The 14,116-nt window shown below is 59.5% G+C and overlaps 1 protein-coding gene across 3 annotated transcripts in view; it reads right to left on the minus strand.

Moving 5' to 3' along the window:
- Nucleotides 1–222: 222 nt before the first annotated feature.
- The window catches only part of NOL4L (nucleolar protein 4 like), a 67,981-nt gene continuing 54,087 nt past the window's right edge, over nt 223–14,116 (minus strand). For all 3 annotated transcript variants that reach the window (XM_068912522.1, XM_068912523.1, XM_068912524.1), the window contains exons 6-11: nt 7,562–7,833; nt 5,994–6,179; nt 5,714–5,905; nt 5,258–5,380; nt 4,356–4,557; nt 223–890 (exon numbers count right to left, since the gene is read on the minus strand). In XM_068912522.1, the coding sequence (XP_068768623.1) occupies nt 691–890; nt 4,356–4,557; nt 5,258–5,380; nt 5,714–5,905; nt 5,994–6,179; nt 7,562–7,833 (1,175 nt within the window). In that variant the 3' untranslated portion in view covers nt 223–690. The remainder of the gene's footprint in view (nt 891–4,355; nt 4,558–5,257; nt 5,381–5,713; nt 5,906–5,993; nt 6,180–7,561; nt 7,834–14,116) is intronic.

Raw genomic sequence — 14,116 nt, forward strand, 5'->3', positions numbered from 1 at the left:
AAGCAGGACACCTTCTTCATTGGTCAGCTTCCACCTACGCTTACTGGAGGCTGAGCAGCCTAGAAGTACTAGGGCTAGATGGCAAACTTGCACCCTGTGGGATAAGGGCTCCCCAGAGAAACAGGCATAGCTGCCTGGAAATTAGTAGTGTAGTGATATGGAATGTGTTATTTCACAGGAATAAATTCCTTCTGATCAGACGGACAAAAAACTGGCAATCTGTACAAACTCAAAAGAATCCATTTTCAGAAAAATAAATTACTAAGGGGAGAGGAGGGTCCATTTCTCAATAAATATGTGATTCAGCTCACCTAAGACTTGAAAATTATCTGGGGATGGGATTCTAACATTTGGGTCCACAAAGGTTATTCTAAATACATCTGCAGCCCCAAACCTCCCCAGGCTCCCTTCTGCCCTTGAAAGTCCCACATCCTTCCAAGCTGCAGGTTTGGCTTCTGGTCAGCTGGACGCACATGTGTTGGTATGGTTCAAAAACGTGTCCTTGTGCCTGAAGTCCCAGGTGCTTGGAGTGTAAAAGAAAACAGGTCTTTTGGATTCCACCTTCTAAAACTACATGTACCCGCTGCTTCATGGGAGGACGATGGTGTTCCTGAGCAGGACACCACTGGGAGCCTCTTACTAGCAGGTATAAATTGTCTTCCGACAGAGGAGCGATGCAGATGCGAGGAGTCAGTTCTGCTGTAAAATGAGGTTTTCCAGTTCATCTGCAGATCGAAGAAGGAAAGCTGCGGACTCTCGGTAGCCAGCAATCAGCTGCCGCACTGCACTGATCTCCGTGGGACTCAGCTGAGCAGCCTGCATTCCCCTGCTGGTGCTGTTAGACGGGGCTGTGCTGGAGGCCCCCCCTTTCATGCTGAGATCGGTAGGACCTGCGAAAGGAAAGCGAGAGCAAAGTTCAGGAAGAGCAGTGGTGCTTGTGTCTGTCCAGATAAAATGAGATTTTCAGCAGCAGTTGCTACTCCTGGGCCAGACTTTCATCCGGACCTTTACACCTGGAGGAAGGTCATCTGCAGCTTAAGTTACGGGCCCCAAATAACATGAAAAGCCTCCAACTCCTGGAGAAGTTAGCTCAGACAACGGGAGCACAAATAATTCCCTGCCTTCACAACAGCCATGACAAGGAAAGAGGCTTTTGAATCAACATAGCAAAAACGACTTCCTGCAGTTTGCCACATCTGCTCTGTCAAAAGGGAGGATTTGTGACCGTGGTGTGCCAGCACTGAACGGAAAGGATCAAAACCTGCACTGTTCAGCTCCTACCTGGAGTGTACCTGCCACTGTTCAGAATGACTCAAGCACTGAAAGGCAGAAGGAAATGTCTTCCAGCTTTTGTTTATAAACTCTGCATATGACAAGCGACATCCTGCATGGGGTGTGTTTCCCTATGTTGTTGTTAGTTAACTACCTTGCGTTTGTGCCCAGGCACACTGGCCAAGAGGAAATTTTCGGTGGTTGCCCTACCTGCTGGGTAGGGCTGTGCCAAAAGGGAAGGAAGGTGACCTGAACAGCTCTGAGAGGTCGCCCCCGAGCTTCCCTGAAAGGTAAGTGCTGAGCAGCGTGCCTTTCTTTTCTTTTTTTTTTTTTTTTACTGGTTTGGGGGAGGTCTAAGCGTTCTTACTGCGTTCTATATTTGTGTGACTCATTCCATAGATGAAATGAAATCCCGCAAAATTTATGTTTTGCTTGATGGGCAGGGATAACTTTTTCTCTTAAGTACTTCTCTTCCAGCTCTACAGTATGTGAACATCCAGTTACAGATGTACTTCTGTTTTAATGTGGAGTAGGGCAGTACTGTCATTCTCAGCTTACAGTACCTGCTGTGTGCTACAGCTCTTAATTTTGTGACTTTTTTGCACGTTTGAGTTCTCCAAGATCCAGGAAACATTTTTAAGCATCGCTCTATTTGTCTGCAGCTACACGTGCACATACATATATACATATGTATACAGCCTACTCTTGGTAGGAGCTACCAAGCACTCAGCACTTCAGTGAATATTAAATTTAAGGAATTACCAATTTAACATTTGATCAGATGGCAGATTTTGGGGGCAGAGGAGGCTTAGATGCCATGAAGTTTGGCTGGAGAACGGCTACATAGCTTGAGGAATGACACATTCTGGTAAAGGTAAGGGGAAAAACTACATTTATCTTTGTGTTGGACTAAGTAAGAGAGGCCAAACAAGGTATGAGAATCATACAGTCAGCTAGAAGTGAAGAGAAAAGAGGAAAGATGTAAATTAGAAACGCGATACTAGTTGGTGAAAGGATGTAAGCAAAACTGGCAGCCTGAACATAAAGAGAAAAGCCACTAAGCTAATCCCATGGTTGTGAGCTGGAGCGTTACAGGCAGAAGGAGCTGTGGGTGATGCTGGAGAAAGGGTGAGGAGGGCTGAGCTCCTGCTGTGTGGCCTGAGGCAGTGGTGGACATGCAGGAAGACAGAGCACAGGGCAGTTAAACAACATCATGAGACCAGGTGGGTCCCACTGGTAAACAGCGGCAGGGAGGGGAGTGCAAGCACCCTGGGGCAGAAAGAAAAGCATCCAAAAAAAAAAAGCAATGTTAAAGCAGCAAACGATGAGGGAGACATGGAAAAAGCAGAGAGCTTTCAAACTGGTCTAGTAAGTCCGGAGAAGGGAAAGCTCTGGTGAAGGGGAGGTGGCTGTAATGTGAAAGCAATTTTACTGGACAGAAAAGGCCGTGGTAAACCAAGCTTTCTGTTACCCCCCCCCCCCCAACTTACTAAGGAGGAAGGAGCTAGGAGAATAGGGAAGTAGGTTTGAGCAAGAATTGCCTTAGATGGGGGATGGAGGGAGAAGACATGCTTCTGGGCAATAAATCCTTGCAGGCTTTATGCTTATGGAGTGAAGAAAAGCTGCAGTTCCTCGCAGCACTTCTTCCCTGTGCCACGGCAGCTTGTGCTTACCTTTAAAGGACTGGGAAAGAGCTTAGGCAGAGGAAAAAAAAAAAAAAGGGAAGGAGAGGTTTAAAACTCCATTAGAAAGTAGTAAGTTGGCTGCTGTGTGCCTCTGTTGTGTGCTATAACCAGGGCCTGTTTGCTTATTCTGGAAGTGCTCTGAGATGTAGCAGCATCTGTGTGCTGTCTCACATCAAGGAAACAGTGCTCTGGGTGCCGGTGCCTGGAGAGAGGAGGGTCACTGGGAGCATGGGGGCCGCGAGTGCATGTGCCGGGCCGAAGAGAAACCCTAGCTGCCTCCTCTGTAGCTGCAAGGATTAGGTCTCAGCAGCTGGAGACTAGGGTGGGATCTTTATTCAGGGTTAAGAGGCATTAGGAAGGGATGATAAGAGTTAATCCCAGACGGGCATCTTTCAGGACTCCGGAAATCACATCCTTTCCAATCCTTACCCCAGTCAGGGAGGGAGGACCAAGGGCAGGAGAAGGAAGCTGGAGGAGCACACAGCACGTGCAGGAGCAAGGGAAAGCGAGCTGGAGTCGGCTGAAGGACTGGCCGAGGCAGCTGGAGAGACCTTTACCTCAATCCCACGCTGCTTTAGGCCGCGTGTCGGGGAGTCACCAGATACCACGGTACTTTCCTCAGTGCCCTGTTCTGACCCAGGCTACTCCGTTCTGTTCATTTATTCATTCATTATGAACTTAAACTAGCTCCACAAGCCTCGTCTGCTTTCTCTTTCTGCTTTCTAGCCTTGCAGTGTCAGCCCTGCTTTCCTGGCCACCTCTTCCATGCGGCCCGGAGCCCCTCGCCGCCCTCCCACGCAGCGGTGGGAGCTGCCCGCGCCACGGGTGCTGCTGCCGAGCTGCACCAGGCGCAGCCCCGGCCCAGAGAGCAGCTGGGGGAAGGAATGGCTCATACGGCAACAAGATCAGGGTAGCGATAGGCGCCTGCTCCTGTTAATAATTAATAGGTGGTACGGATTCTTTTTTTTTTTTTTTAAGTGACGCTCCTTTCCTCCGCTAGTTCCACCTATGCCTCCCTTCTAAGTTCAGTTCAACAACTAACTGCTTCCAATAAAGCAAGCTGAATAGCTGGGCAGAGGCCTCCACCAGCTGTGAAGGAAGAGGGGCTTTGGGAACAACTTCTGGGTGGAGGTAGGAGAGGGCCTGCAGTGAAAGAGCTTGGTGCGAGCTGCGGGAACAGCCTCTGCTTCGCCTCCATCAGCTAGCTCAGAGAGGCCTGGCTGCTTGGCCGCACGGCGGAGCAGGGATGCCAGGAGAGCCGGCAACTCCCTGCCCGCAGCGCCGGGAAGCGCGGCACAGAGACAGTTCTGCGTGGAACAGGGCAGGAGGATGCAGGCTAAAGCAGGTCGGCCCCCCCCCCGTAATGCTGCGTCGCTCCCAGAGGAGCGTGCTGCTTACCATTACTGTGGTTCCCTGTTTGGAGTGAAGTGGGTGGCTGCAGGCTGCCGCCCAGGGACCCGTAGCCACGGTAGCTGTAGTTCAAACTTCCATTGATGTAGACTGGATCTTGGGAGTAAGATGAAGCTGGCAGTGAATAGGAGGAGTGGGTGATGGCTGTGGAGTCTCTGGAGTGCTGCTTGTCTAGAGCAATCGGTTCATCCTATACACGGGAAACAAACAGACTTACTCCAGTGAGCAGCCTGACCTTCCCTCTGCTTCCAGCAGAAGGCACAAGACCTGCTGGTCTCTTGCTGGCCCATGGGCTGCTGCGGGGTTAGTACAAGCCAGTGTTCATGTCCTAGCTAATGTACTCTGAAAGACCTGGATCATAGTGTACAAGTGGCCCGTATTCTGTAGCCCTGTGACTTTTTAGGAAGACTTTTAAAAACATTTTGCCAGGTTGCCCAGAAGCTTTTCCCATTTTCCCCTACTGCTCTCTTCTGCTGTTGAAAATTAAAGGATTTGTCTCTTGCTCATCTCCAGCTCCCACAGTCCCTCCAGAAATGAACTTGAGCTTGGCCACTTGTCTCGTATCTCTTCCTTCAGTCTGGAAACCTGTTTAGTTACTCCCCACCACCGTGCACATTGTGTGCTGCCTCCTCTCCCTGCCTGCTTGCATGCTCTGTCACTCCTTTTGCATGTGCTCTCTGTCCTCCTGCTCCATGCAGTGGCCTGTGATGCGTGTGCTTTGCCCACTGTCTCCCTTTGCACCCAGTGCAAGACGAAGCTTGCAGCAATTGCATCCAGTGAGCCAGCGACCTGCTGGCCTGGTCTGTCATCTCTGGCTTACCTCCTGCTCCCTACTCAGGCATGAGAAGATGTCTCTGTGCCTGGTGTGCAAAGTGTTGGAAGCATCATACCTGGGATGTCTGATAGATCTCCAGCCGCATCCGCTTGGCTGCTTTCCGTGTTTCGCTTTCACATGCAGCTGCCAGGATGTTCTCTGCCATCGCTGAGGTCAGGTGAGGAGGTGTGGGCCTGGTCTATGAAGACATAACCACATAAACGCTTTAAGGAAACCATCGCCATGGTGACTTGTTTCTTCTCTCGGACACTCAAAGTTAATTCAAAGGAGACATTTGCCAAGAGCACCTCATGGGCACAGAATGCTTTAGTTTCTTCGTAACGTGCACTGAAATGTGCACTACCAGTCTGTAACAGAAACCTGACAGCACGTGCACAGCCTGCAAAAGGGCTGGTGATCCCTCCAGCCAACACAAGCTTGGAAGCACCTCAACTAGCCCTGCATGCTGACAGGAGCCCCTGCAAGTGAGGAAGGGGATGAGAAACGCAAGGGAGGAGGGGAAATGGCTCACCATCTCCATGCCGTTCTTCTTCATGCGGCGGCAGGATTTGAGGTAAGTGCGAATGCGTTTGCGAGCCCGCTCCTGGAACTCGGGGAACTGCCGGCTGCAAGACTCAATGATGGCCTGGATTTTCTCTTTGGGCTGCTTGGAGATGGGAACCATTCGATCCAGATTCTCGTCCACAAAAAGGCGCACAAACATCTGTGAAGAAAAAGACAGACGGTGAGAGTACGTAAACAGGAGAAAGGTGGGCTTGCTGTGCCCCCTCGGCTCCAGGTTCTGTCCTTACATTGAAGGCCTTTAGCCTCTCCGGGTCCATCCCTTCAGAGTCGTTTATCTTATCGTTATCTTCATGGTCATCGTGATCGTCATCATCTTCATCAGCTGTGGGAGCCCTGCCGACAGTCAGGTCTTCAGGGCAGCCACTGACTTCCGTTTTGATGGAGTCATAGCTACCAGAGCTGTATGGAGGGGACTGAGAGGAGACAGGGGGTTAAAAGCGTGTAGTCCTTGCCTTCCTGCTTACCCATCTCTGCAAAGGCCACACTTGAGGCTGGGCAAGTGACAGGCACATCAGAAGCCCTTTCCCTTGGCTCGCTGTTTCTGTCCCCTTTTTTGATGTCCCATTCTCCCTCCGCTGCAACCCGTGACCCGCCTGGGCACCCAGGGAGCTAAACGACACAGGCCACGCTCCCCAGGCGCGCTCCAGCCTGACGGCTCCTGCCTGCTCCAGTCAAGGGAGGACACGGTGACCTTATGGACACCACGGTGGCCCGACATGCAGGAAACACAGATTTGTTTCTTGGCCTCTTGCAGCTTTGACCTGACCCCGGCCAGGCAGCAACAGCTGTGCAGCAGGCATGTTACGCGACGGGTCAGGGCAAGATCAGCTACGCGGGGCACGAAACGCCCGGCGCCGTGCACTGTTTATCCCTCAGCTCCACTGAGGCAGGCAGTGGTCTGGCATGGCCTGTCTCCCGGAGAGCCGGGACAGCACTCGAAGGCACTGGGAGTTCAGGTGTCAGGACGTGCGTTGGTGACTCACTGTCACCCCCCCACAGCAGGGGGTGAAGAGGGCTCATCCTGCCTGGCTCTCCGGCGAGCGGCCTGCTGCTAAGCTGTCCTGCCTGCCTCCTTAGTGCTGCTTCCGTAGGCAGACGGGGGAAATGCCTGGCATGTCCTCTGCTGCCCGGACTCAGCTTAAATGGATGTTTCCTCATGTGACAGTTGCTGAGATAGCAGAGCGCGGACCTGGGACTTAGGGCTGCGGGCTCTGGCGGCCCCGGCTTGCCCGCTCCCCGCTCCGCGTGGTGGGGAGGCAGCCACGGAACGGCTTTCCCATGGGATGCAAGGGCATCTTTCACCGTGAAACAGAGCGGAGGGAGGAGGCGGATGGGCCGGGGCCGCTTCCATAACTAACTAGGGCTGAAGAAAGCCCAGCGCAACGTCCCGTTTTGACAGACCGGGGAGGGTGTCTGCGCCTGGCAGCAGGGCTGTGCGGTCCTGCCAGGCTTTCCTTTCCCCTCCCTGTTAACTGCGCTGCTGGCACTCGGGCCTTATTTTTACTGAACAGCAACAGCCCTGCTGCTGGAGCAAGGCCAGACACAGCTGCTCTGCAGCCGCTGCGCAGCCACCGGGGCTGAGCTGCGCTGCTGCGCTTCCCTCCCTACAAGGGAAAGGATGCGGCCCCGCGGCCCGTCTGCGCCGGGGGCAGGAGCAAAGTCCTTGGCTGGCCTTGGGCGCCTCGCGTGCATCTGCTCCCATCTGGCGGCGCCCGGGCCGGGCTCTGATGGGGATGTGCCGCCCGCTCCTTCTCGCCTAGCCCTGAGCTTGGCTTTCTCCACCCGGGGCCCATACCTCGGCCGTAGTCTTCACTGCGTATTTCACCCTGCTGCGCAGCCCGTCGGTGCTGCAGCTGTCCGACTGGTAGGAGGGCGTGACGTGGGCGGGCGTGAGCTTGTCGCAGAGGTTGATGGGCTGGTCGTCGGCGGAGGCGGTGAAGTCCATGGGGGCAGCCGTTCCATTGCCGTTCATCTCGGGGAAGGCGCTGTCGCCTTGCGTGCTGCTGGAGGTGGAGGGGTTCAGGGTGGAGGAGCCGTTCCCGCTGCAGCTCTCCGATGAGGAGTCATCTGTAAGGGAGAAGGAGGCGTCAGCACCGCCGCGGGCCGCCGGCGGACGAGCCGCCCGGTCCCCCGCGGGCGGATCAGCGCGCGCAGGGCCGCCGCGCCGCTGCTCTGCCTCCCCTGCCTTGCCCAGGTGCGCTCGGTGCTTATTTGCCGCGTGAGTCACTACGGGCACTGTCGGGAACAAAGACCAATCAAGCCTGGGGTTCGGCCCTCGGAGGCAGCACGTGCAGGAAGGAGCGCGGCCGTGGGGCAGGAGCCGGGGAGGCCCTGCTCCTGCTCCTGCTCCTGCTCCCGCTTGGCAGCGCGGCCGCGCCGGGCTCTGCCCGCGCCCCGGCGGGCCCGGCGCTCGCCCGCTCCGCCGAGGGCCGCGGAGCTTTTGCCTGAATAAGAACTTTGGAATTTGGTCCTTTTAGCTTTCTGTTTGCATTGCAGGGAGGAGAAAAGGGGCACTTCCTCGCCCTGCGCTGGGTCTCTCGCCTGAGAGCGCTTTTTAAGAAGTGGCAAAAGCTCGTACAGTTCGGGACCTGGGTCGATCGCGAGGAAAGAAAGGGCAGGAGGCAAAGATTCAGGGACACGTTGCTGTACTGGGAGGTGGGGATCACACGCGAGGACAGGCCTCGCTCGGGGGGGGGGGGGAAAGCAGCAGGGAAGCGGCCGCAGCGCCCCGTGCAACAACGCGCAGGCGCCGCGGAGAGCCCCGCCGCGCGGCCGCCCTGCCCGCCGCGCACCCCAAGCCCCGGCGCAGCCCGCGCGCCTGCTTCGCTCCCGAGCCAGCCGGACGCCCGCTCCCCCGGCCCCGGCCCCGCTCCTGCTCTGCCTCCGCGCGCCGGGGCCCCCGTCCAGGCAGGGCTCCCCGCGGCGCCCCGCTCGCGCCTTCGGGCCGCGCCGGCAAGCGGCGGGCAGCGATGCCCCCGCGCCGCCCAGCCGGCCCCCGGGGCCGCAGGCGACATTTTAAAACTCTGCTCGGCCCGTTTCCCCTTCCCTCCCCCTCGCTGCAGTAAATCCTTTATTTCATTAGGTGCCTCCGCGAGAGGGAAAGGGCGAAGCACGTGGGGAGCCGCTTCCTGTGCAAGTGCCGCGCGCGCGGGGCGGCGAACAAAGAGGCTGCAGTGAGTGACAAGCAGATGGCGGTGCCCGGCTTCCCGGCCTCGCGCCGCCGGGGACGGCGGAGCCGAGCCGCCGCGTGGCACCGGCGCAGGCGCCTCCCGCGCCCCCGGTCCAAAGGTGCGCGGCCGGCGGCGAGGGCGGCGCGCGGGGCCCGCCGCGGCCGGCGGCCCCCTCCCGGCCCCCGGCAGAGCCGCGGGGAGACGGGGCCGAGCGGCCGCCGCGAAGCCCCCCGTGGCCCCGGCCGGGCCTGCGGCAACGCCGTGCTTTGGCCCCCCCTACGATAAACGAGCCCGAGCGCAGCCGGGGAGGCCGCGGGGCTGGCCGGGGCGGCAGGCGCCTCCGCGCCCGGGCTGCTCCTCGGCCTCGGCCCTGCGCCCCCGTCTCCCTCCCCGAAGGGCCCCGCGCCGCAGCCCGCCCCCCCCTCCTTTCCCTTGCGCTGATCCACTTATTTGTCTGAGCAGCGACCAGAGCTGACCTAATCCCCGGGGCGGCGTTCACGCGCCGCGTTCCCCCCGCCGGCGGCAGGCACGCGGCAGCCCTCGGCCCCGCTCCGAAGCCGGGCCGCGGCCGGGAGCCTGGCGCTGCGGCGGAGCAGGGCAAAACGCCTTCGGCCGCAGCATCCCCGGGACCCGGCCGAGCCCCGGCTCGGCTCCCCGGCCCCTCGCCGAGGACGCGGCGGGCTCGGGACGACCCCCGGCAGCGGGGCCGAGCTGCTCGGCGGCCTCAGAGGCCTCGTGGCGCCCCGCTGCCCCGGCCCGTGGCCGCGCTGGGGCTCTCCGGCCCCGGGGGTCTCGCAGACCCGCCGGAGGGGGAGGCGGGCGGCCGCTGCCGCCTTGTCCGCATAAGTTCCCGGGTGCGTTTTGCCCCGGGGCGCGCTTGGCTCCAGGCAGGCGCCTCTGCCCCGCCGCCGCGGGAGCCGGCCCGGCGGGGAGCGGGCAGGTGGCCGGCGGCCTCTCCGCCTGGGCTGAGCCAGCCTCCCCCGCTGCGCCGCTGCGGCGCGCGCCAGGGCTCCCGGAGGGAGGCTCCAGCCTTATCCCCCGATGCCTCTCGGCAGGATTAAGGAGAATTATTGCCGTGCGCGGAGGCGCGCGCCGCGCGCCTGGGCCCCGCTCTCAGCCCGGGCACGGCCGCGGCAACGGCGCTGCGCCGCGGGGCCAGCGGGCGCCCGGCCGAAACCGCACCGCCCAGCCCCGGCGGGGCGGGGGGACGCGCTCGCCGGCGCCGCGGCCCTCGGCCCGGTTATCCCGGACCCCGCCGGCAGTGAAAGTCCTGCCGCCTTCCCGCGCCGCGCACCCGCCGGGCGCCCGGGAGCGGCCCTTAAGGCTCCCCCCGAGCGCCGGGGGGGGGGTCCTACGTCTGCTTTTGTGTTGCGGAAAACGCACAGCAGCTGAAAAATCAGGTTTCTACCTGACTTTGCTTCATTTAATAACCTCAGTTCTGCTACAGCCCCAAAATATTGAAAAGAAACAAGAGAAAAGTGTTTAGGAACCTGCCCAGGTGGAATAAGACAATGAAATGGGAAGCTAACGTGAGGGACCAGCACCTCCCGCAAGCGCAAGTTAATTTAAACCAAGGATGAGCGCAAGTAAACAATGAGCTCCGTAAACCCACTAGCTACAGAAAATTTTCTTATTTCTACATTTTTCATGGGTTCTGCTCTCCCAGAACCTTTGCATATAGAGCAGTGGATTCATCTCTGCCTTGCAGGCGGAGAAACAGCCTGAAATTTAGGCACCGATGTCCCTGGATCAGAACAGGAACGGCTTGAGCAAACCGCAGAGCGCGGCTGGGCTTGGAGGGGAGCGCAGCGCGCGGGGGAGCCGGGCCGCCGGCAGCGGGCCGGACCGGGCCGCGCGCGGTGGGCTGCCGTCTCGCCTCTTTCCCCAGCAGCAAGCTCCCGCGGCCCGACCGACCGCCTGGGTGCCGCGGCCCGGCCGCGCGCCCGCTCCGCCGTGGCCGTCCCGCCCTGCCGCCGGCTACGCAGCCCGCCGAAGAGCCGGGAGCGCCGTGCTGCCGGGCTGAAGCCTCCCCAGACTCATCATCGCCGGGTTAAAACACACAGAACCGCTGAGATTTGGGAGGTTTTCCTGCAAACTGGCAGCCAGCGCCCAAAACACACACATAAATAACAGGGCTCTGCGAGCAGCAGGAGAGCAAGGCCCGGCTGCGCAGCCATGAATATATTCATTATCCAGCCAGCACGAGTCTCGTGAGCGCGCTGCTCGCGGCTGGAGTTTGGCTGAGCGAGGAGCCCCTCTAATGAGGATAATTGGAAGCCCCCCTACTCCACCCCCGTGCCCTAATTGAAGCAGATGGAACTGTAAAAACAATGCAACTTTTAACTGTTTTGATCTCGCAGTCGGAAAACAAAATATTTCATTCTCCTATTTAATCCTTTGGCGCTGGGGCTCTGCGGGCAGGAGGCTCGGAGACGGAGGGAGACGCTGAAGGCCGAGAGCTGGAGGCTCGCGAGCCAGAAACAAGGCCGGCGGGGCCGGGGGCGCGGGGGGCCGGGGCCAGGGGGGGCCGGCGGCAGCCCCGGGGCCGGGCCCGGGCGGCAGGGCCCAGGCCGAGCCGCTCGGGCCCCCGGCGAGGCTTTCGGAGAGGGACGGAGGGCGCGTTCCTGCTGCGGCCTCGGTCTCCCTCCAGCGACGCCAACCCCCAGGCAGCAGGAAGGGAGCGTGAGCAAAATGGCTCCTGGGGTAGTCGTGATGGGGGAGGAGGGGATCACTCACTTACTAAATGAATTAATCAGGGCTCAGCATTTTCATTTTGAAGAGGCTTCTGGATTATCCTTGATTTCTGTGACACTGGATTTGCAGAGATCAGGAGGGGAAGGGGAGATTTCCAACACCTGCTCCCCGGGAGATTTTATGGCAGGGAAGTGGTTGGGTTTAACGTCTATGTCAGCGAAGGCCAACGCGCTGCTGTCCAAAGGCAGAATTAAAGATGAATGGGGCAAATTGTTCCTCCTCCTGTCACATCTCCAGAGTGAAGACAAAACCTCTTTTGACTCAGAAAACAATGAGCTTATGTAAGAGCCAGCAGCCCACGGAAACCTCGCCGCAGCCCCGCACCGCCACGCCGGGGCCGGGGCCGGGGCCCCAATCCCTGCCCGCGCCTCCCGGCACCGGCACAACCCGCCGGCGGTACCGGGGTGCGGCGGGGCTGGGCGCTGCCCGCAGCCCGCTCCGGCGCCGGCCCGGCGCGGCCGCGAGCCCGGGGTCGGGGCGGGCGGCCGGGCGCCCCGCGGCCCGCTGGCGGCTGCTCCTTCTGCCCTCGACTCCTCCGTCGAAAGGCAGGGGAGCACCCGGGGCCGCGCTGCGATGGCATCAGCACGGGTTGGAGTTTTACATCTAGCTTTAAAATGACTGTCAAAAGTGTTCAAAGCATCCCACAGACGTCTGACTGTAACAACAGCCAGGAAGATGAAAAGTGCCATAAATTATTCACTCACAAAAGAGATGAGAAGGGGGAAGAAGGGGAGGAGGAAAGCCTGCAAAGAAGGGATACTTAATACAAATTAGAGAGACGGAGTGGGAACGGGGGGCCTCGTATGGGGCCACCGCTGGGAGGGAGAGCAGCATTAATTAGACACAAACGAGCAGCCCTCCCGGACGCCTCCGCACCCGCTAACCGGGCGGCACATTGCAGAGCAGGGCCCGGGCCGCGAGGGCCGCGCACCCGCCCGCGGGAAGCCCATTTTCTCTAGGTCCTGCCTGGCTGATTTCCTCCAAGACGCGCAGAAGAAAAACGTTCATGGGAGAAGCGGAGCAGTGGGGTTGGCCGGGATCCAGTTAAGGCGTTCTATTTCCTGTCTTCCTTCGTTAATGCAAACCTCGTTATGTCCCAGACAAAGTGTCCATCCTCCAGCCTGCCTCGCCGGGTCTCTGTACTCGATCAGGGCCTTCAACGAGGAGACATCTGCTAGGGCTGGACACGACGAGCGCCTGCAGGCAAGTCCGGCCGGACAAGGGAGCGCTGTGCGGCCGCGCTCCCTCCGGCGCGCCGCGTGAAAGGTGTCTCCCGGTGCCGTCTCCCAGCCCGCGCCGCCCCCGCGCGCCTCCGCTCCGCTGCCGGCCTGCCTTGGCTGCGCAGCCAGAGGGAGCAGCGCTCCAGAGCACCACGATTTCACCGCTCCGGGCCTCCGTGACGGACATTTTCCCGCGCGCCGAGGCTTGGGAGCGCGTGCTGCAGAAGGGGCATTGCAGCAAGCGCGCTCTTCCTTTCCCTTACGAATGTAGTAAGGAAGTTTTGCCTTTAGATTTGTTTTAGCAAGACAGAGTCCCCTTCCCTCGCCTAGCTGGTTTAGGAGTACTCTGACCCGCCTCTGCCTTCATCGCAAGGTGGGGGGAGGCGACGGCGCGGAGACCAAGCCTCTCATTGTCGCTGCTGCCAGCAGCAACCCGGATGCAGCGGCGGGGAAGGCTCGCTGCAGCCCTGCGCTGCCCAGGCGCTGCCTCTCCCTGTGCCAAACGGGTTGGGTGGCTTTAAGCAGGGTTCAGGCTGGGCTGGTGCCTCCAGCACGAACCCGCCGCCACCGGAGAGCCGGCTGCTCTGGCCTCCAGCGGGTCCCTCCGGGAGCACCAGGGCGGGCAGCGCCCGGAGCCAGGCCCTTCGCCCCAAGAGGCTGCGGCACTTCGCCCTGCTGGTCCCTGCTCTCTCCTTAGATGTGGGACGCTCAGATTTGGGGAGTCTGAATCCCCAGGGAAGGCGGGGGGCACAGGTGACGCTTGCTGCCCAAAAGCCTGGGTAATCCCTCTGCCTGCTTAGGGCCAGAAGAGCCCAGCAAAAGCGCCGCTTCGTTTACAACTAGCATGAATAAGGCCATCGAGGCGGCCAGCCTGCCAGTTAGCCCTAAGCGCAGGAGCAGAGTTTAGATCAACATGCTGGTGAAGCAGGGGACCTTCGGTATCTGCTCTGCAGTTCTCAAACTTGCAGCAGGAAAGGCCTCAAAAGCTTCCAGCCCTTCAAAAGAAGCTGGAACAAGGCTGTTTACTGTTAGAGAAGGCCTTTGGCATAGGAAGAGCAGATGTGCCCCTGAAAGAAGTCACATTCCCGGAGAAGGAGTGCAATCCACTCGAGACAACTCTAGCAAGGTAGGAAAGCGGCTTGCTGGCTTCTGCTGCAAGGACAGTGACGCGTGCTGGGACACCACCTCCCTCCCGGTGCTCCACAG

The sequence above is a fragment of the Struthio camelus genome, chromosome 18 (assembly GCF_040807025.1).
Source record: "Struthio camelus isolate bStrCam1 chromosome 18, bStrCam1.hap1, whole genome shotgun sequence".
NCBI classification, from domain to species: domain Eukaryota; kingdom Metazoa; phylum Chordata; class Aves; order Struthioniformes; family Struthionidae; genus Struthio; species Struthio camelus.